This window comes from Seriola aureovittata, chromosome 8 (assembly GCF_021018895.1).
Source record: "Seriola aureovittata isolate HTS-2021-v1 ecotype China chromosome 8, ASM2101889v1, whole genome shotgun sequence".
NCBI classification, from domain to species: Eukaryota; Metazoa; Chordata; class Actinopteri; order Carangiformes; family Carangidae; genus Seriola; species Seriola aureovittata.
This window is the reverse complement of record NC_079371.1, coordinates 12,128,460-12,148,750: the sequence shown is the minus strand read 5'-3', so window position 1 is coordinate 12,148,750 and position 20,291 is coordinate 12,128,460. Positions and strand designations below refer to the sequence as shown.

The 20,291-nt window shown below is 38.9% G+C and overlaps 2 protein-coding genes across 12 annotated transcripts in view; both read right to left on the bottom strand.

Annotated features, from left to right (window-relative positions):
• dlg3 (discs, large homolog 3 (Drosophila)) overlaps window positions 1–7,704 on the bottom strand; it is a 79,840-nt gene extending 72,136 nt beyond the window's left edge. For 5 of the 7 annotated variants that reach the window (XM_056382133.1, XM_056382139.1, XM_056382137.1 and 2 more), the window contains exons 1-2: window positions 7,614–7,704; window positions 5,425–5,556 (exon numbers count right to left, since the gene is read on the bottom strand). In XM_056382133.1, coding sequence (XP_056238108.1) covers window positions 5,425–5,556; window positions 7,614–7,689 — 208 coding nt within the window. In that variant the 5' untranslated portion in view covers window positions 7,690–7,704. Of the gene's footprint in view, window positions 1–5,424; window positions 5,557–6,728; window positions 7,042–7,613 lie in introns of those variants that run through there. The other 2 variants (XM_056382135.1, XM_056382144.1) reach the window with 2 other exon arrangements.
• Window positions 7,705–8,075: 371 nt separating this feature from the next.
• gdpd2 (glycerophosphodiester phosphodiesterase domain containing 2) lies at window positions 8,076–19,660 on the bottom strand. Of its 5 annotated transcripts, none has more exons than XM_056382147.1 (16): window positions 19,374–19,660; window positions 16,844–17,076; window positions 15,849–15,952; window positions 15,593–15,686; window positions 15,283–15,342; window positions 15,085–15,183; window positions 14,854–14,944; window positions 13,899–14,044; window positions 12,866–12,948; window positions 12,307–12,466; window positions 11,993–12,199; window positions 11,756–11,904; window positions 10,845–10,992; window positions 10,568–10,650; window positions 10,443–10,464; window positions 8,076–9,221 (listed from the first exon to the last, which is right to left on the bottom strand). In XM_056382147.1, the coding sequence occupies exons 2-16, from the start codon at window positions 16,928–16,930 to the stop codon at window positions 9,066–9,068; spliced, it is 1,689 nt and encodes a 562-aa protein (XP_056238122.1). In that variant the 5' UTR covers window positions 16,931–17,076; window positions 19,374–19,660; the 3' UTR covers window positions 8,076–9,065. The 5 variants fall into 5 exon arrangements, 3 of the variants coding, with proteins under 3 accessions (XP_056238122.1, XP_056238123.1, XP_056238124.1); XM_056382148.1 differs by having other exon boundaries at window positions 10,448–10,464; window positions 19,374–19,510; XR_008828372.1 differs by having other exon boundaries at window positions 9,182–9,221; window positions 10,448–10,464; window positions 10,845–10,912; window positions 19,374–19,510.
• Between the last annotated feature and the right edge of the window lie 631 nt (window positions 19,661–20,291).

Genomic DNA, 20,291 nt, shown 5'->3' with positions numbered 1-20,291 from the left:
CCTGTGGCCCGACCTAAATGAACACATTTACATACAAATACCCTCAACACTAGTGAGCCTTATTGCTAATATTTGTAGCTATTTCAGATACATAATTAACTATTCTGCTTACAAAATCACGACCGTGTATTATCTCTCAAATCATAAATCCATCAGAGTACTTTGCTAGAACAAACAGCGTATTTTGCTGTGGCTCAGGATGGGTGGTTCGATTCCTGGCTCTTCCAGTCTGCATTTCAAAGTGTTCTTGGGACCCCATGAACCCCATTGAACCCCAAAATTGCCCCCAATATATCATCGTTGTGTGAGTATATGAATGTGTGTGTGTGAATGGGTGACTGTGGCTTCCATTGCAAAGCACTTCCAGTGGTCAATAAGACTGGAATAGTGCTATATAAGTTCAGTCCAATTACCATTCATGTCAAAATTCTCTGAGAAGAAAAGGTTTAGGTACAAGTTTATTGGCTTGTTTGTTGTCACACCTAAGATGAAATGTAACAGGGTTTAGATGCAGTTTAAAATTTGAAATTTCAACACAAAAACCAAAAGTGTGCTGCCTTTCATAAGCCCAAGGTATAGTATTAAGTGTTTGGTTGCCACTTTTTTTTTTTAAACCTGTATTAATTTAACTTTTATTTTGGCACTTAGCGTTAGCAGAGCATGCTGCAAAGACATTAACTTAACATCTTATAAAGTTGTGTTTGCAAGCAGTTTGCCTATTTACACATCAAGCAAACAAGGAGAAACATTTGCATTAATTTGGAGTCGTGCTTCTGCCCACTTGACAAATGTTTGTCCAATATTCGCTTTTCTTTTAGCTCTGGTTTGGGAAAATATGTCTCAAGCTGCTAAATTCACCAAGTTCACCAGCTGGTCACTAAATTGTCTGTCTGTCATTTGGTGCTTGGCAGGAAGTGTTTAGCGGGTTTATCAGAGCTCGCCAGCCACTGTAGCTGCAAACGGGGTTTATGAGAAAGGAAAGTTGTGGGCTGTAAAACCAAAACAATGAGCTGAAAGAAGCTAAAAAGCTATGCAGCACTGGGGAGAAAAGAAAAAGCGGGTGAAAACTTTCACGTACACTTTTCACTCATTTGTCCCATTGTTCATATAAAATGATCAGTTCTGCTTCAAATAAATCTTGAAATTGTTGTGTCTGTTAAGTCGTGCAGGATCTGCTCTTCAGCTGCATCTCAGACACCTGGCTTGCTTTCACACAACTAACACTTCTAATTACATCGTTCATCTATTCCTGGCAGAAGTAACAAGACAGAGAAAAGTGCTCAATCAGGTCTTAAAGTGTTTTAAGATCAGGATTCACAGTAACACAAAGTACAGAGTTGTTGTTTTTTTAGTTTTTTTTTTTTTTTTTTTTTACATCTGTGACTTTCCAAAAAAAAATCTCTGAACTGTTCCAAACCTCGCAGACCACATAAATTCCTGGCCATGGAACAAAATACATATTCCAAGCCAGAAGTCGCTTTCACAGGACTTACTCCCAGATCTCTTTTTGATGTTGGCACTATTTTTGGACCGCCTGGTCGGAGCACTGAGCCTTTTTGTCACAGTCATAGGGGGTTTTCCTGCACCTTCTCCCAGTCTTACAAAGACTCTGCATGCAGGATCAGTCTGTTTGTGTGTGTTATAGGCTTCCTCTATTTGTCATGTACCTATTCAATTGGACTGGAGTCATCTTTGTATTGCCTGCCTGGGTGAATCATATAGAAAAACAAATGACCCTCTGGTTCTTTACATGGTGATGAGCAACCCACAGCTCACTAGAATAATGCATTCACTGAAAAATAGACCACAATTTCAAGGCAGGGCAAACAATTCACCCCCTTGTCACTGCCTCAATAAAATATTCCCCAGGCATTTACGGTCCTCTGTAATTTAACATGTGTTTGTCTGTATGTGTGACCCCACTCGCTGTGAGCCCCCCCATGCCCCCCACTGCATATTTGTACACTGGAACAAAAGGGTGGATGCACAGTTAAGGCAACCTTTGTTCGTGACTGTGCAACCATGCAGACATCCAATCAAGTGGCCAGTACAAAACCTTCCCACACTGCATCAAACAACTCTTTACTTCCCACAGTGCATCAAAGTTACAGAGATCTCTCAAAGACAAATACTGTACTGTAATGTTGGAAGTTCACTGTCTCCAAATTGTTTGAACAGCAGTTTTTCAATCATAAAACTTTCTGGTTTTGTAAATTCTCACCTGATGACCAATTGTTTAAAACATAGTCACCAATAACCCTAACCCTAATCCTGCTCATAAACCTCTCCACTTCTCAGCCCACCACCACAGTGACAAAATAGTTCAAAACAGAACGAGTTCACATGGCACAAAGTTTGCAAGGCAAACAAAACAGGAGAGGATAAGAGGATGAGTAATGTTTACACTGCACTGTATTCCTATTAGTGCCGTGAACCGGCTTCTCCTCCACTCTGCTTTTTCTGATGAGAACCACATGTTGAATGGAGGGTGGAGCCTCGTCAGCCCCGTACCTGACAAGCATCAACCGTAGGCCTTTTTTTTCTTCCTCTTTTTCCTCTACCTTCACACACTGCATAGATGATCCAGAAAGCCAGGGCAGTTGAGGAATAGGCTTGGCCATGGCAGCCAAGAGCACTTTATTTTCCTGTCCGCTTCAGACTCGACCCTGATTGAACATTCTTTGTGAGGAATGTTTGGAATCCCGATTTGGAAAGATAATCCTCTCTGAGTCTCCCTCACTTAAACAAATAACAATGTATATTACTTTAGTAATAGTTACTAGATCAAAAATGTGTTCAGCATAGAGCTATTATACAGATATACAGACACCTTTATAAACAATTCATGTGCTCTGCAGAGGAACATGACTAACTTATTCCAAAAGTCTAATAAAAAGTTGTCTCAACATAATCCAAAATAGTTCCAATACTGTAAGAAATGGATGATGCTTGAGTGTTTTTATGGCTTTGCCCCTGTCAGAGAAAGACAAAAATGTAAGTCCCCTCAGAGCTAGACGGAAACCAGTGCATTGCTCAAGGACATTTTAGCAAGTTTAATATTTGAATCACACTCAGAATGAAACCTTGGTCAAGGTGAAAATACTGATTAAACTAGTACAAATGGTGGGTATAAAGATGTTATATAAAGATACTTCTTTGTTAAACTGTAGCTTTAAGCTGACTAATACAGTGAGTCAACAGATCAGTTTATAAAGACTGAGAGTCTACAGTCATGCTAGCAGCTCTGTGAGGTTATACTGAGTTAAATATTAACATCAGCACGCTCACAATGACAATACTAGCGTGCTGATGTTAAACAGGTCCATGTGTAATGTTTATCATGTCCTCATCATCTGAGTTTAGCATGCTAGCACACTATTACTATTTGGCGCTAAACACAAAGCACAGCTAAGGTTGATGGGAATGTAATTGGTTTTGCAGGTATATGGACAAAAACCAAAGTATTGGACAAATAAAGTTTGGCCTCATGATGACACTATGTGAAACGTCAGAGGATCAACAAAGTTTTTCAACCTGCAGATGCTGTGAAAGGAAAAGTGAGGGGATAACCAAGGTCTGTAGCATTCATCCTTTAGGGATCATGAATGTACTCAGATAATTTTGTGCGAGTCGTTGAGATATTTCAGTCTGAACCGAAGTAGTGGATTGACTAAACTTGTCATTCCTAGAGCCACAAACTCTGCGAGCATGGCTAAAAACATCTTTGGACACTCAAAACTACATCTGTGTCTACAGAAAACCTCATTTCAGAACAGTGATTTGTGTTGCACTGTGTGTCATAGTGTATGTGTAGTGTTGATAAAAATGTGGTTTATCAATGATGCCATTTACTATGAGGGAAACAATCACCAATTTAAGCAACAAAACAATAACGCTTTCAAATGTTCTTGATTTGGAATAGCAGCATGGGAGCGCAATGAGCAGGAAGATCCTTCAACCTGAAGGCTTGGATTTAAGACTGTGATCACAACCATCTGTCCTGCTGAAGTGTCTTTCATTAACACAGCAGCTACAGTATGTGCCAAACTGAGGCCAGCCTTCTATAATAGACACAGCCTTTGTGTGTAGCCTTTGGAGGACTGCACGTGCCAAAATTAACCACTTTGAGGCTATTAAAAGGTTAGTGGTACGTGGTACGAGTGGTAAACTGGTTCAGTAACACCAGAGTTTACAGGCAATTATTGGTAATCAGAAACCTGATTAAAGATAATTGACTTGACATGTTGATGAGAATTGTCTGAACACACCAGTAACCAACTGGAGAGCAGTGGATTACAACAAAAGGCCCAAAAGGATGCACTAGTCATGTCCTCATGATCAGGCAAAAGACGGCTACATTTGAAGGATGTTTTGAAATGGGGCAGATTTGTTGGCCTGTTAAGACACATATGATCTTAAAATAAGTCCCGACCACCTCTTACTCTGATGTTCTATAGTTGACAAGAAGAAAACTCCTTTCAGTATACATCACTACTAAAAACCAACCATACTGTATTTCTTCAACTGCTGCCTGAGCAGCCCTTCCCCCCTCAGATCCCCAGCTGTGAAGCAGCAGTAGGTCAGCAGTAGCAACAGCAGAGCCAAGGGCAAGCATCATTATAACATGGCTGTGGTAATTAGAAGGACCACTCAACCATTGATTAAACTGAAGTAATGTTCTTTATCTGCTTTAAAAAGGAGCTGAGGTTAAGGTTCACACTGCCTTCCCTGAGCTCTTTTCCAAAACACCAAACTTGTCATGAAGGTGGAGCAGGTTACGATGACTAACAGAGACTCTTCAGATGAGTTGCAGTAGAAACTATGCACACTGCAGGATTAGTAATATCAGTTTAGTCAGCGGCAGCTTCAGTAGATTACTATTGCTTTCTGGTTGTGGTGAATCAGCTGTTTCAGTTTATATGAGCAATGTTGTGTCGACATGAGGTCATGAGGTATAATGTGCAAAAGAGGCCATTTTGTCAAAGGCAAGAGAAGAATTGTAGTTTCACAGTGTGACATGTCTGAGTTTATAAAAACTCAGTCTATAGATAGACTGTGTTGTGTGTGGCTTTATTGGGATTTTATTACAATCTGACTATGTTACAGAGGGGGGTATACAGCTAACCTTTGTGAGGCAAACTGAAAGGCCTCTTTCATAAGACCTAATTGGGAAACATTTAGACTCAGTTAACTTCCCACACAAATTAATACAACCTGACTCTGTCTACGTCCTGTTTCTGCCTGCAGCCAATCACACAATAACAGAACCAAAAAACAAAACATCCCTCTTACTCAAAATGAAAGGGGTGTGAGCAGGAAAAGTTATTTAGAAAGTTCACCCTGAGAAAACTTTGATGCAACTTAAGCTGGAGGGCCGAGTTTTGAAAGACTCCAAAACAAGCAGTTTTACAGTGTTTTTCTTACCAAGAAGGGCTTGGAACAGCTGGCTTCCCAAGATGGCAGACACTTTACCCACGCTGGTCTTCAAGGCCTGCTCCTCCGGACTGGTCAGATTGGCCTGGTACTGTCTGAGCAGCCCCACTGCCCGCTCTGTGTCTGCCTCACAAAATAGAGACATGTCTCAGGACAACAGCAACAGACTTTCTTATTAATATTAATAGAAGCTTTAGTGATGTCCCTCACTAATTCACTTTTGATAAAAGGTGTCTGACAAATGAGTGAATGTAATCATATATTATTCATAAAATGCTGTTATATTATAATATTTATCGTATTGCTCTTAAAAAGCACCTAAAACAGCAACAAAATATGATAATATGATAAAAACACCTGTTTTGATATGTAAGAACCTCAACTATTGATTACTTTTCTTAATGATTAAACTACAGATTATTTTCTACATAAGTCATTTCTGTAGTCTATAAAATGTCAGCAAACAGGAGAAAATACCAAGAAAGTTCGTTCCCAGAGCTCTTTAAATATCTTTTCTTGTTTTAAAACCCAAGGATATATTTAATTTATTACAATAAGATATTAAGATAAAAAAGAAAATCACATTTAAGGAGCTGGAACCAAGACACTAATTGATACATCATATATCCCTAAAATTTAGAGAGAATAGCAATAAATAATCAAATGCAGCTCACATAAAAATAAAAAAGTATATGTTAAGTAGGTAAAAAAGTTTCAGCTTTATTTTTAGTGTTATGGACACACAGTTAGGTATAAATGTATGACTCTCTACAACATATCATATAATAGTAATGATTTGTATTCGTCTTGTAGCCAAATGCAGCACTGCTGTTACATTCTCCTGTACAGCACATTAAAGGTATTTTTCTCTTGCAACAGGACTGTGCAGCTGGTTGTTGAACCCAGTGGGTGGTGAGGAACACAGCAGAGAGATGATGCACATCACGGAGGTAAATCTACTACTTCAGTTTCCTATCTGTTCTTGAACATTTTGGTCGAGAAAAAGAAAAACTCAAAAACAGTACACTGCTGCCCGGAAGTTGCACAATTTCCACTCACAACATTTTATCTTTTTTCATCCCCTAAGGACAAAAAAAAACAAAACAAAACAAAAAAAAAACGTGGTTCTCGGGGGATTATAACTGAGGTTAGTGGGCCAGTGAAAAGCTGTGCAAGTAATCTAATGTAGTAATGAGCTGGCATTAACCTAAAAATTTAACTTTAGCGGAGGTTTACTCTGAAACTTTGACACGTTAGGGAGCTGAAGACATAACGTTACATTTAACGGTACTTACCATATTTATGAACCATGCTGTGGCCAACTCGAAAAGTCATGTAAATTACCGTTTTGGGGGAGTTTCTTTTTTTTTTTGGAAGAAAATAATTACAGCACTAGCCCCGGATAATTACACAACCACAACTGTAGCTCCTTCTTCACAAACAAGTGGGATGTGGAGTTTTGAATCCAGTCGGTGGACACTCCCCGTCTGTCTGAACTGTTACTGCAGTCAGCAGTGATCCACACCCACACACTGAGGTTCAGCTGTGACAAGAGGAGATTGTTTACTTCATGTCAACTTTCCACAAGTTTTGGGCAAAACGACCCCGAAGCGTGACATGTTCCTCCTCCTCCTCCTCCTCCTCCTCCCTCTCCTCTTCCCCTCACACACACGCACACATGCCTCGCTTTCAACGAGCCCTTGGCGCAGGCTTATCAGGCGACTGTAATACCAACGTCAACACATTTAAACTATGCCACCTGCAGTTATCTTACAGTATTATGTTGGACGCCATCATCTGTTGTCATAAGGCGCTTAGCGATGCTGTATGTCGTCCACGGTCAAATTTTCTTCTGATCAGCTTCTAGTCGCCTTTTTTTTTTCTTTCTTTTTTATGCATTGTGTGCCATCTAGTGGTGCGTTGAGTTGGTGCTAGGAAATCACAATTTAAAGGGTTTTACACACCAGTCAGTTTACAGCTCTTGAGGAAATAGCTAACGTTGCTGAGTGTGTATGTTGGGGGAAGTTGTAGAAAGTCTTTCGCGGCTCCAGAGGGAGCTGTTCGCGGTCTGATATATAAACTACCTCTGGTGAGTCAGTGTCAGTTGGGGCTGAAGACTAAAAGTTTTGAAATTAAAAAAAATTAATCTGGCGTGTGGAGTTAAAAAGAAGTGGTCTTACCAGAGCTCTGTAATCCACTTCCCAGCTCTGCTTTAGGCAAGCGAGGCTCGAGGCTACATTTAGCCGCTACTAGCATAACACACCTGCTGCCCCAACTGTCGCCGAATCAGTTGCATTGTGGGTAGTGTATGACAAGGAAAAAAGATGTGTGGATAGAAAAGAGGATTTTTATCTCTGCTGCATTATTTCATCTGACTCTAGCTGAAATAATTTCTTCATTAGTAGAGAAAGTTAACTGTTAATACACTCTTTCCCCTCAAGCAAAACTGCCAATAATTAACTGGTACTAGCTTCTCAAATGTGAATATTTTCTTCTTTCTCTAGTTCTCTATAATAGCAAATTCTCGTTTCACAGAATAATGATGGGCATTTTCATTATTTTCAGACATTTTATACACTGAACCAGTGATTCTCACTTTTCACACTAAGGACCCCCAAATTAAATCATAGACCCCCATCTGATAACATTTCTGCTTTTAGATGTTTTATTACAGAAAGTGCTTGAAACCCATGACCAAATTCACACATTCCATCATTGTGTTATATGGATGGAAATATAGGCTATAGTGAAATAAATTATTCTCCTTTTTGTTGAGAACCCCCAGTAGCCCCCTCAAGGACATCTGGGGGTCAGCAGACCCCACTTAGAGAACCACTGCATTAAACAATCAAATCGAGTACTAAAGAAAATAATTGTCAGACCCACTGATAATAAAAATAAGACTAATTACAGTACTTTCTGTCCTAGTTTTCTGTCTGATAATTACGTAGAAATATAGAAAAATGGAAGCACTTTAATAAAACACAACTTTAAAACAAAGGAGCACAATAAACACTCAAACAATGTAGGTCCTAAAAGGAGAATTTAACACAGGATCCCTCCTCAAGACCAGGGTTACAAGATTGAGGGAAGAGAATCCCACATAGTTGATATTGCATTTTAGTAGTTAAAATTTCATAACATAACATACATCCTAACATAATTGCCAATAATCAACTTACGTAGACCTGAATGATATGGAGTTAACCTGGGTCTCCGATCTTCCCAAACAAAACAAACAAACAAAATGTACCAGTAGTTCATACAGTAGAGGGTTGAATACACAAGGCACATCTTTCCTGCAGCAGTGACATCATAAAAGAGCTCTGAAACAAATCAAAACAGCAACAACAGAAGAAAAAAAACAGTGACAACAAAGATCTACATTGCAGATTGCAATGATACAATCAAAGAAAAGCTTCATATTTTCAGTAGCAACAGAACAAAGACCAAAACCCTGTGAACGATAAACCCAGTTAGCAGACTTAAACGGAAACAAAACACTAAAACAGCCATTTAGTGGTATAGTGCCAAAATTGGATTCACATCTTCAAATTTCTGTTAAAAAAACAACTTTCATGGCTTTGTAATACAGTCCATGGAAATTCACATTGACTTGCTTTCTTCCTGGTTCAAGTCCAAAGCATTCTTGTAGTGCAAACAAGGATGTATGTCGTTTTGGGGCTGAAACATCTGCAGCTGGACTCAGTCAACCTACCCAGTGGGTAAGAAGGGAGACAGTTCTTTCTCGTTCCAGGCTGAAGTATTGTTTCTTTTCCTCTCTGTTCCTGTTTGGAGTCAAAAAAAGTTAAGAAAACAAATGAAGGGACCCACTTCAGTAAAAGAGATGGTACCGCTTTCTAATGAGGCACCATTTATGATCGTTTTATAAGCTGTAATCAAGTATTTTGTTATAGTAAATAAATTATTTCCTAATGATTATAGACTGGGTTGTCAGGTTGTGAAAAAATCTTTAGCTGGTACTTATCCTTTCTATTTTGTAATGATGATCATTTAATGTTGCTAATCCATCAATAAATGTTTTATGTTTTTCACCTACAGAACCATGCAGATAAGTTATTAATAAAGGATTTTTAATCCATTAAGTCTGAAGATTTAAATGTTAAAAAGATTTTAAAAAATTAAATCCAAGTAAGTGGTCAAACATTTTTTACAACGTGGCAACCCCAAATGTGTTTTTATTGATGGCCTTACTGATCAATTTAGTAAATAATTTATGAATTTATTTATAAATTAAGTAATAATTGAATACATTAATTACAATTCATAAACCTCTTGTAAACAGTGATTTATTGGAAAGTGGTACCAAAAAGTTACTTGATGTTCATTCGCATTTTAACAGTCTCTAAAAAGTTATTTTTTATCAATAAAGTGTACAGGCTTGTATTTCTATTGCCAGCAATACTTTTGTCATTGTAGTTATGTTATACAGTTATTCATTAAACCCCAAATAAGCTTGGATTAATATCACCATTTTGAAAAGTATTATTAGCAACCTATATTCAGATTAGAAGAAGATAGATAGGAACCCACTTTAATCAAAATATCAGCTGTTACCTGGAGTGCTGTGTGCATCACCCAAACTTGAATCATGTAATACCGGTAGCTAATCTTTTTTAGTGTCATTATTGTCAATACAGTCAGTAGAACTGAAGCAATTATTCTGGGGTTAGTCGATCAACAGAAAATTAATCTGCAGCTATTTTCAGAATCAATTAAGTCCTTTTTCAAGCAAAAAAAAAAAAAAAGGACATTCTCTTTTTCCAGGTTGCTTTTTTTAAAATCTTATTTTACATGATAGTGAATGGATAATGTTTGGGCTTTGGATTGCAAATCTGAAATTGTCACCTCAGGCTTTTGGAAATATTGATAAACATTTTAAAGACTTAATGATTAATCGATTCATTGTGAAAATAAGCTGCAGAATAATGAGTAAAGAAGTAGTTTAGTTGCAGCCCTAATCTTAACATTTTAAAATCTAAACTTACTATACCTCCTTTGTGACACAAACTGTGTGAGGAAGAAACAGTGAGGTTGATGAGTCAGTCTATTCACTTTCATGGACATTTTTATGCAGACACAAACATGTACAGCAAACATTTGCTCAACTTACCTTTGAAAGATGTAGAGCGTGGCCATTATAAGAAAAGATAAAGCGTCCACTGCAATCCATATTAATATGTATTTATTTTGTCCCTGAAACACAGTAACATGCCCATAGGCATGACATGTTCAAGGCGTGTCACATACTCTGGAAAACACTTGCACAAACTTGTTGGCTCCAAAACAAATGCTTGATTGACTGGTATGGAGTGTTTTTGTGATAATGAAGTGAACAGGCAGTAGAAGTAAAACATGAGACAGTGTGTGCAGCTGTATGTATTTCTCACCATGATCCAGTCAGGGCTGTCCATGTCTTTTAGCAGGTGGCAGGAGTTGGTGGTAACAGAGCTGGCCCCTGCACACCACAGCAGAGAAAACAGCCAACGCTCATTAACCACCCACAGGTTAACTGTAACATTCTTACTGCGTAGGTTTCTGCCAGATACAGACACAATGAAAGAGAATGTAGAACTTTGTACAGGTTATACTGCAAGTAAATGAGGAGAGAAGTAATATAAAAAAATTGGAAAACTGAAATCTGTGGAAGAGCAAGACAGTAAATATATGTGCAGGTATGTATCTACCTGTGTGTGTATGTATGTTTGTAGCTATGTGTGTATATGTATGTAAGTGGGTGCATGTACTGTAAGTGTGTATGCATATGTGCATGTAAATGCATGTTGTATGCTATGGCTTTTCTTATTTTTAATCTATTATTAGATCATTTTTGCATTTGTTTAAGTACTAAAATCAATAACATGAATCATACAAAAAATAAAGAGTTTGTCTGCATGCACACATAAATAGACAGTGATAAGAACAGACACATACACATGCACAGCATCATGATCCCTGATCGTATTCATACTGCACTTGTGCTTCCTAATGACAAACATGTAGAAAGACGGTATCATAAAGCAAAGACAGCAGTCCATGTACAATTAGTTCATTTAGCACTTATTCAAAACATGTTGCTACACTGCCAGTACGTTTTTTTCATGGTTAGTTTGTTCATCCATTTAATAACACTCAGGGGTTGGGACATTATTTGAATCACATTCCCTGGAGGCCGATCCTGTGTATCTATGTTCAGTGCCAGCACTGTGTCTCAGCATGCTATACACACAGTACTGTGCATGCCCCCTAGCACCACCACATAGATAATATGGGTGTATTTCTTTCATATTAATGTTTTTACCTGATTTTTTCTGTACTCATCTTGTTGTATTTCACATTCAGGTGGTCTCCTCCTTTCTTAATCATTTCTTCCTCGTTGTTATAGACCTGGATGAAACCTGGAGCAGTCAAGTTTACACTTTCTCTTTCTGCTGGAGGAAGCCAGAGGATCTGTAAAAAGGAAAATACTAAACTTTAACAAAATGTGCTATATCATAAAATTTCTCAATCCAACTCCATCCATTAACATTAGACTCACCAGGCTTGGGTCAATGCCAGAACGCAAGATGGTGCTGACTGTGTCGTTTGTGTCACTTTCCTGGTCGGGGCTATATAGGTCAAATATGACTGAGATGTTGTGCTGCTTGGCGAGGTTGAGGAGCTGAAGTAAGGAGGGTATAGTCTGATTTCTAGCCGTTTCCTTCTCCTCCTCTGTGAGCTGGGACACTGAACGGAAAGGATCTGTCTGCAAAGTCCAAAAATACTTTCTGTAACTGCAGCATGTTTAATGACACTACATAAATCTTTATGAGCAAGTGTGTAGACTATCGTGGATCAAAGCACAGCCCTCACCTTTAGGAACCATTCACCTGCATTCAGACTCTGTAACTCCTCCCAGGTGAGGTTGGCGCTGTAGGTGAAGCGTTTGTCGGGAAACTTCTCTTTAACATTTGTCGTTCTCGACAAAAACTCAGACACATTGTCGTGCATCAAGAAGGGAACTCTGTCTTTACTAGATTGGAGAAACAGTGAAAATTAGCATCTGTGAAGACAAAACAATCCAAATTTAAAATTATATTCAGTCATTTATGACTTTACTTATTGACCTCTGTGGTTTATTTAATTTCTTACAGAAAAAGCTGCAGTCGCTATTTAGAATTAGAGAAGCCTGCTTTTGTCTACCTACGTCTGAAATCGAAGACACATGGTTTCTCTGCCATCGTTACCTTTGCATATGTGTTGTGCAAGAAAGGAAAGCTTGAGAAGTGTAGCCAGAGTAAGTAATGCTGGTGGGGCTTAGCAAATGGTCAGATGGTGCTATGGGGCTGTAGAAATCATGTGTACTACTTCAAAATGCTGTTATCCTCAGCTGCTAAAAAGCATTTTAAAGATGAAGCCATTTTCACCGTACCTGAGCTGTACATCCGTCTCAAAGGCTTTCACGCCGCACGCGATGCTCCTGTTGAATGACATCATGGTGTTCTCTGGAGCCAGCTGAACACAGTGAGGACAGATGGGTGAGACACACTCATGTGCTTGAACTCTCAAACTACCCTAAAGCTGTGTGAACATACACATACACACACACGCACACGCACACGCACACACACACACACACACACACACACACACACACACACACACACACACACACACACACACACACACACAACCCCATACAATGTGTTAAATTGAGCTTATTGGTGACCCAGGAGCAAAGCAAACTAACAAGGACAGAGCAGCACGACATATGGGGCCCTCACATGACTGGACATTTGTTCACACCTGAGCCAGGGGTAGAGCATTCGCTGTGATGTGTAAACATGAAAATGTCAACATTGCACATCAGTGAACAGAACATAATACTATATATTGTATGACTTGCTCTGAATGACAGGAGATAATGCTATTTGCATGGATTGTAGCAGTCGGTTTTTCTCTCTGGGTGGTTTACAAATTACAGAGATAGTTTGACATTTAGAGAGACACAATTACTGGCTTTCTTGCCAAGAATTTTATGAGATTGATAAATCTCCATAAAATATAATCTACCGCCAGGAAACGCTTATCTTAGCATAAAGACTGAAAGCAGGGGAAAGCAGCTAGTGTGAATCTACAATAGAAAAATTCTCTAAAGCTTGAATTAATATGTCAAAAACATAATTGTAACAATGACAAATAGTGTTTCCATAGTGGGTTATAGATCAGACAATTTCATGACAATTTTCTTTAAACACAAAAGTGTTCAACATAATTCTCAAAATGTCCAATTATCCCTTCAAATGATCATTAATCCACCCTCCTTCGACAAAATAAACTGCAAGCCTAAGTGCTATAACGCCACCATGACGGCTCTTTCCGAAGGTGTACTAACATCTACCAACACTGGGAAAGATGGACCATGTGTATCTTAAGGGTGTTGTCACGTAAAACAGGATGCTCACCATCGGTGCGCCTCTGTGGCCAAAGAGCTTTGGTTTTTCCGGTAATTCATTCAACTCTATCAGACAAGGGGACTGGATGAACAGGGGACACAGGAAGATGGCTGCTGACACCGCTACAAAGGCCACAGCGATAAGGACCTTAGACACTGTGGAGAACAAAAGTCAAATGATGAAACAATCCCCTGTAGTTGTTTGCATGTTGTGAGTTTGAACAAAGGACCTGTGCGGTAGCGTGGGGAAATAATGAGTATTATTTATACAGTGGTGGTCACATAAATATCCCGCCTTTTAAATACTTGTGTCCTGTTTGTACGCCTTTCCCTTACAGGCAGTCACAAGTGAATATTTGTGTTCATAGTCATTCTTTAAACTACTCTTTGGGATTCACTTGCTGAGTTTCATGAAAATAAAAAGTTATGTGTTATTAAGATCATTGGATAAGGGCATAGGGGCTCTTATATCACAACTATGCTGCTTTTCCGTACATGTGTTTAGCTGCATTTATTCCACATCCCAGTCATAAATCACTTCCTTATTAATGGTAAAGAAAAAAGCCTTTAGGCCATGATACATGACAGCAATTACTGAGAACCAGCGGCAGTCCATCTTCATACTGTTATGTTACTAATCAACAACATATTACCGTAATACATTCTGCATAACACAAAACACAGAATTAAAAGTGATACCAACTGTGAAGTCTTACTTTCTTATCTTATTAACATTTCAATCTTTCTTAATTTATTATATCTTTATTCACTCTATCCTTTCACCTACAGTGCTATCTTGGTTTCTAGCCGTTTGCTGGTCAAAGCCAAATGAACCTCATTGTCACAATTAACGAGTACAATGTTATTGGAAAGCAGTGATCATGTTTATGTCTGGTAAAAGGTTTATAATGTAATGGCTTGTGAGTCATGGCTATGTGTACTCTGAAATGATGTCTGACACATACCATTTTTGGCGGTGTGGAAGCCCTGGAAGACAAACGGACTCAGCAGCGTCAAGGCTCCAACGACGCCAAACTGCAGGAAAGGAGCTGTGGCCTGCCAAGAGGCCGACACAGGGCACATCAAAAACACATGATGGACGCAGGTGAGCTTAGAGCCATTTAAAAATACATTTACACCGTCATTACCATCCCCACACTCAGATCTCAGTCCTCGACAAGAGGTCCTGACTGTACCTGGAGTGAAAGAGGAACAGTTGGCCATTCTTGTGGCCACTGGAGGCTAATTCCTGTGACCCCGAAAGCAATGAACGTCACACCGAAAAACAGGAAGATCTGTGCAGAGAAAAAGCAATATGACAATCAGCAATTTGAATAACTTAAATAAGTTATGTATATTTGGAAAAAAGCTGGTCAGATGAATGTTTACGATACCTTGTGCAGCCAGTGTAAGTCGAGTTGTTCTCCTAAGGCAACTTGGAGCAGTGCAAAAAGCTGAAATGAATGGCGTCAATTATAGAACATGGAATTGCAGCAATGACCTCTTATTCGGTGGCTTAAGAATGATGTTTCCACAGTACAAAGCTAAGCTAAATAATGGCTATTTTATGTTTTTCATTTAGCTACATTACCCATTCCCCTGCCAGTAATTAACCACTCCCATGACGATGAGGTTTAACATCCTGCAGTCACTCCATCCTTACCACTCAAATTCAACACCACAGTATCAACACTGTATTCTCACCAATAGCAGGATGCAGTAGCTGGTTAACACTGCAGAGATGATGATCACCACCATGAACCAGTTCACCCATCGTTTCAGTTTTGTGAATCCCTGCCTGATAATAGAACAAAAGAGGGCAGCACAAGGTTAGCAGAGTAGAGGTCACCAATAAAGAAAGAAAAGAAATGGAAAGAAAAGAGAGGATTCTGGGCTTTTGTGCCAGATTCAATGTGGGACGTGTGCATGCATGTGTGTGTGAATGTTTGTGGACACTGACCAGTTCACATCCTCTCGGTCGTTAAAAGTAACCAGACAAATGTACAGCCAGCAGAGAGAAAGCAGGGAGACCAGACTGACGACTGAGAACCAGCAGCATGTTTGCTAAAAGAAAAAGAACAGGTGGACTATTATTCATTTGGACGTCTTCACAATCCAGGTTATGAGCGCAATGATAATGATCTTTTGTATGTTTTGTGTGTTTAAGTGAAAATCTGTGTGTGTGTGCGTGTGTGTGTGTGTGTGTGTGTGTGTGTGTGTGTGTGTGTGTGTGTGTGTGTGTGTGTGTGTGTGTGTGTGTGTGTGTGAATTCCAAAGAGAATTTGATCTGTGAAGACAAATGGAACGATTCCAACATTTTTTCACAGTTGATTTTGCACCTTGCATGGTACCCTGACAGTTGAACTCAAACAGCACACCTCGCTTGCAGTTTCTCATTTTTGTGCAAAATTATAGACTGCCACCATCCTCCCCCCGCTTTATAATCCTGTTCCACTCCATAACAAGCCTGTTAGGGCCTGTGAGTTGACTTATTTTTCTTGGCACACAAATGCATATTCGGCATTTTAATCATCAGTTCATTTACTGGGGTTTTATTTCCTAAAAGAATGTGAATAGCCTTCTCTACACAAAGTTATCCACTTTCATTTAAAATACATTTAAAGCACACGATTCGTGTGGCAGAACTGCTCGTTGGCAATATTCTATATTTCTAAATTCAGTCCGGTGGAATGTTAATCCCTGCTTTCAGTCATTTGTAAAGGTTCAGTGATCAGTGCAAGTACATGGGAACCTGAAAACTGAAATTGATGAAGGAATGTTGAACAGACTATTTAATAAACACCACACACACACACACATCACAGTTCAATGCAGAGCACAGCTGAGGTAAATTAGAACATCTAAGACGTATCTGAACTCCTTAACGGTCATTTAAAAATATATCTACATTACATTCACTTAAATATACAAAAAGCTATGGATAAAAATACTCACTTTTCTCTTACTTTCACTGGCGCCCCTCCAGCGGCAGCTATACAAGCCCCTGCTGCAAACTCTGCAACAGTTATTTTCTTGAGACATCACTTCCTCTCATTCACAGTGTAGAAAGTGCAGATCCTGTTCTGTGCAATCTGGACACCTGATACACGCAGCCTGAAGAACGATGGAGGGAGCCCAGCTTTCTCTGGATACCGAAGAGAGGCCCGATTTCATTCACCTCCCTTAACCTATGAGAGCACGAAGGGAAAGAAAGACGACTGTGACAGAAAGCAAATGGGGGGGGGGGGGGCGAGAGTTCCTTTGGGTATTAAGGCAATCCCTGCTCAAAAGCCTACTCAGTAGAGTCTGTGTGCAAAGGGGGTACAGCCACTGGAAGCACTTACAATGGCCGACACCATGGGGTATTGAGAGTAGTGCACAGACTGGCGTGAGAGTGAAGTCACGCTGTTCAAGCCTTTGCATCACAAACAGCCTCAGTGACAGGCACATCCACGCACAGAGAGGGGGTGGAGGAAATAAACTGAGCGTAAGTGAAGAACAAACAGTTTAAACACTAACAGAGTGAGCGACAGTCTATGGACACGGATAATGACCAGAGCTTATAGGGATTTAGATTTGCTAGAAATTTCCATGTCATTTTCATTGCAGTAGTCTGGGAAAGGGTCACAGCAGGATTTTAGTAAACATGTTGGGACATTTTTTATTTGTGCCAGGTTTCAGTCCCATGAAACAGAAACAACACGGGGAAATTCACACGTTTGCCACCTATCAACATGACACATTGAGCAATAAGGGTTTCTTGTAAATACGTTAAACATAAGCAGCAGTTTCTTGTTTTACTTGATTTGACTTGGGCGTTTGCCAGCTTTTTGTCATCTGATTTGTTCAGTTTCTCTCTATACTAGAAGCCTTCAGGGTAATTAAAGTTAAAGATCATAAGTTTTCAATTGATCAAGCAAGGTTAAGATTAAACTATCACTCTAAATCATAAAATAAAATCCAAACATTAAGTAATGTGTTTCATAAAAAGAATCAGGAAATTGTCTAATAGGGGCGTGTTTGGACAGATTAACAGGTCTAAATATCACAGGCATGAAAAATAAGACACTTTGTTTCAGTGTGTAAACTGAGCATCGACCAGGAAGCTGGAGGTTGAGTAATAACCATAATATGAGCAACCAAACTATCTAAGGGTACAAGATGACAAAATACTGTGAAGTAGGAATGTCCCAATTACAATCAAAGAACAATTAAATACTTCTTTATGGTTGAGAGCCTTACAACAAAACCCTTTTTATGTCTAATGTAACTGGCAGGAAGACATCACTGTTTATTTAATGATACTTTAATTGCTGCTCTCAATTTCCACCTCAAACTTTAGCATACTATACTCAAAGTATAAGGATATAATTTCACACACTGGGTAATTCTACATAAAATACATGCACAAGCACCTACATTATAAAGAGGATTAAAAGATACACACAGACACACCTTGCTCATTTATATACCACTTCCATCTGGTTGGTGTTGCAAACTCTAATGAGGCACAAAAATGTAGTGGGTGCACCACTGTAATAAGAACTGATGAAAGATCAAATATCCAATCACATATTCTGAAATGATTGATGTCTATGAGGTGATAAACTAATGGGGAAAGGAGTGAAAAGAGATTACTATCATTTCTCACTCTCACTGAATAAGTTCAAGCAGAGCTTCCTCTTGGATAAAAAATGATGTTGCCTCACTGGTACCTCCCTTTATAACAGAAACTATTTTGCCATCAAGCTTTGTTTTCAACTTCCCAAAAAATCCCTTTTGATTATTAATCTGTTTCCAAGAAACAAAAGCTAACAAACAACTTTTACAAACAACCATGTGAAAATCCTTGTTTCTACACTTTAATAGAAATTTGGAATTAGGCCAATACACATAATATCTAAAACCATCTCAGCAAGCTTCATCTCTTCATACCCAAATGTCTTGTGTATATATATATATATATATATATATATATATATATATATATATATATATATATATACACTTTCTTTTAGCTGTGCTGTCTTGATCAGGAAAAGTACTATACAGTTTTAATATTAAATGATACATTCCTGTTTCACTTACAGGATTGGATGAATGCTTCAGCTGCAACTTTTCTCTTCTTCTCCTCCTATTTTTTTCTTACTTTCTTGCTTTTTCCTTTTTAGTTTACCATGTCAATACAATAAATTATGATGTGAAGAGATGTGTAGGCTAATTGAAAACATTAGTGATTTCCATGTGATTAAACTGACACAAGACCATGTCACTCCAACCTGTCAGCTTTCAAGCCATAATGTCCAAACAGAAAATGTGATGTCCACGTCCACAAGTATTATTTCTTCACTAATCGTTTAATCCTTTGCATCTAAGGAACAAAACCCATTGTGTACTTAATAACTTAGCAGTGTCCTCGAAGCTGAGGTGAACGACCAAGGGGCTTATCGTTATTGAAAACAATCTCCAACCAAAAGTGACTCACCATAAATGTCCCTAAATCCTTCGTTCGCAGTTCACGCGTCCTCACGCCGACACACGCTTCTTGGGAGAACCGCTTTGCTCTGTCTGCATCAACTCTCATTCTCTCGCATCCTTTTCACTTACTGAGTCGTCCGTGACCTGAAAGAAAAATAAACCTACGTGAATGGGTGCTGGATTAGGGGCGGTGTAGCTCAAGCAGACAGAGGGAGGATCCAACGAGTCCAGCTCAGGTAGATGTAGGACCTACAGCCGGCGGGGAATTGAACCTGTGGACCGGCCACGTTGACAGCGTCTCTGTAACAAACATAAAGACAGAAAAAAGTTCCGCTTGTCGAGGTCACGTTTAAGAAACCTCATAATAATGATATCCAGATGGAAGCTAAATTTACCCACTAATATACTTTCTTATCAAATTTTACTTTGGTCCAATAAGCTTAATTATAAATAGCTCTTAATGGATGTTTTTTTTTTAATACTCCCAAGATTGAAATGTCTTTAATCAAAATATTCGGTTGATTTTTGCTCTCACCTGTTGGGTAGCCTAACTGTTGAGTAACAGTGCACAAACAGGTTCTATTCAGCGTGATTCATTGAGATAGAGGCTTTAGTGTGGAAAAAGATCGTTGTCGCCTGCTTGTTCTTTTATTTATTCTCTGTATACCTCTTTGTTTTCCTGTAAGTCATCATTCATTCATTCATCAGTCATCATTTCTTTGCAGTTATTTCATTTTAACTGTCTGTGTTTGCGTGAGGATCCTTCCTGCCTGTATTGCGAAACTATCAGGGATGACATTATAGTAGCCTAAACATAATGCCTGATTTGACTTTTGTCAAACAAGGTAACTGTTGAACTGTTGAGTTGTGAAGCAGTGTAGACCTGACTCTTCAGTCATTCTTCTCTTACAACTGAATTATATGA

What these genes read in the sequence shown, in the direction of transcription:
- gdpd2 (XM_056382147.1), bottom strand. Translation starts at nt 16,930, where the DNA reads ATGTCTCAAGAAAATAACTGTTGCAGAGTTTGCAGCAGGGGCTTGTAT. An exon ending in CCAGTGAAAGTAAGAGAAAA is followed by an intron (nt 15,953 to 16,843) that starts GTGAGTATTTTT and finishes TTTTTCTTTTAG; the next exon opens with CAAACATGCTGCTGGTTCTC. An exon ending in ATGAGTACAGAAAAAATCAG is followed by an intron (nt 10,993 to 11,755) that starts GTAAAAACATTA and finishes TGTATCTGGCAG; the next exon opens with AAACCTACGCAGTAAGAATG.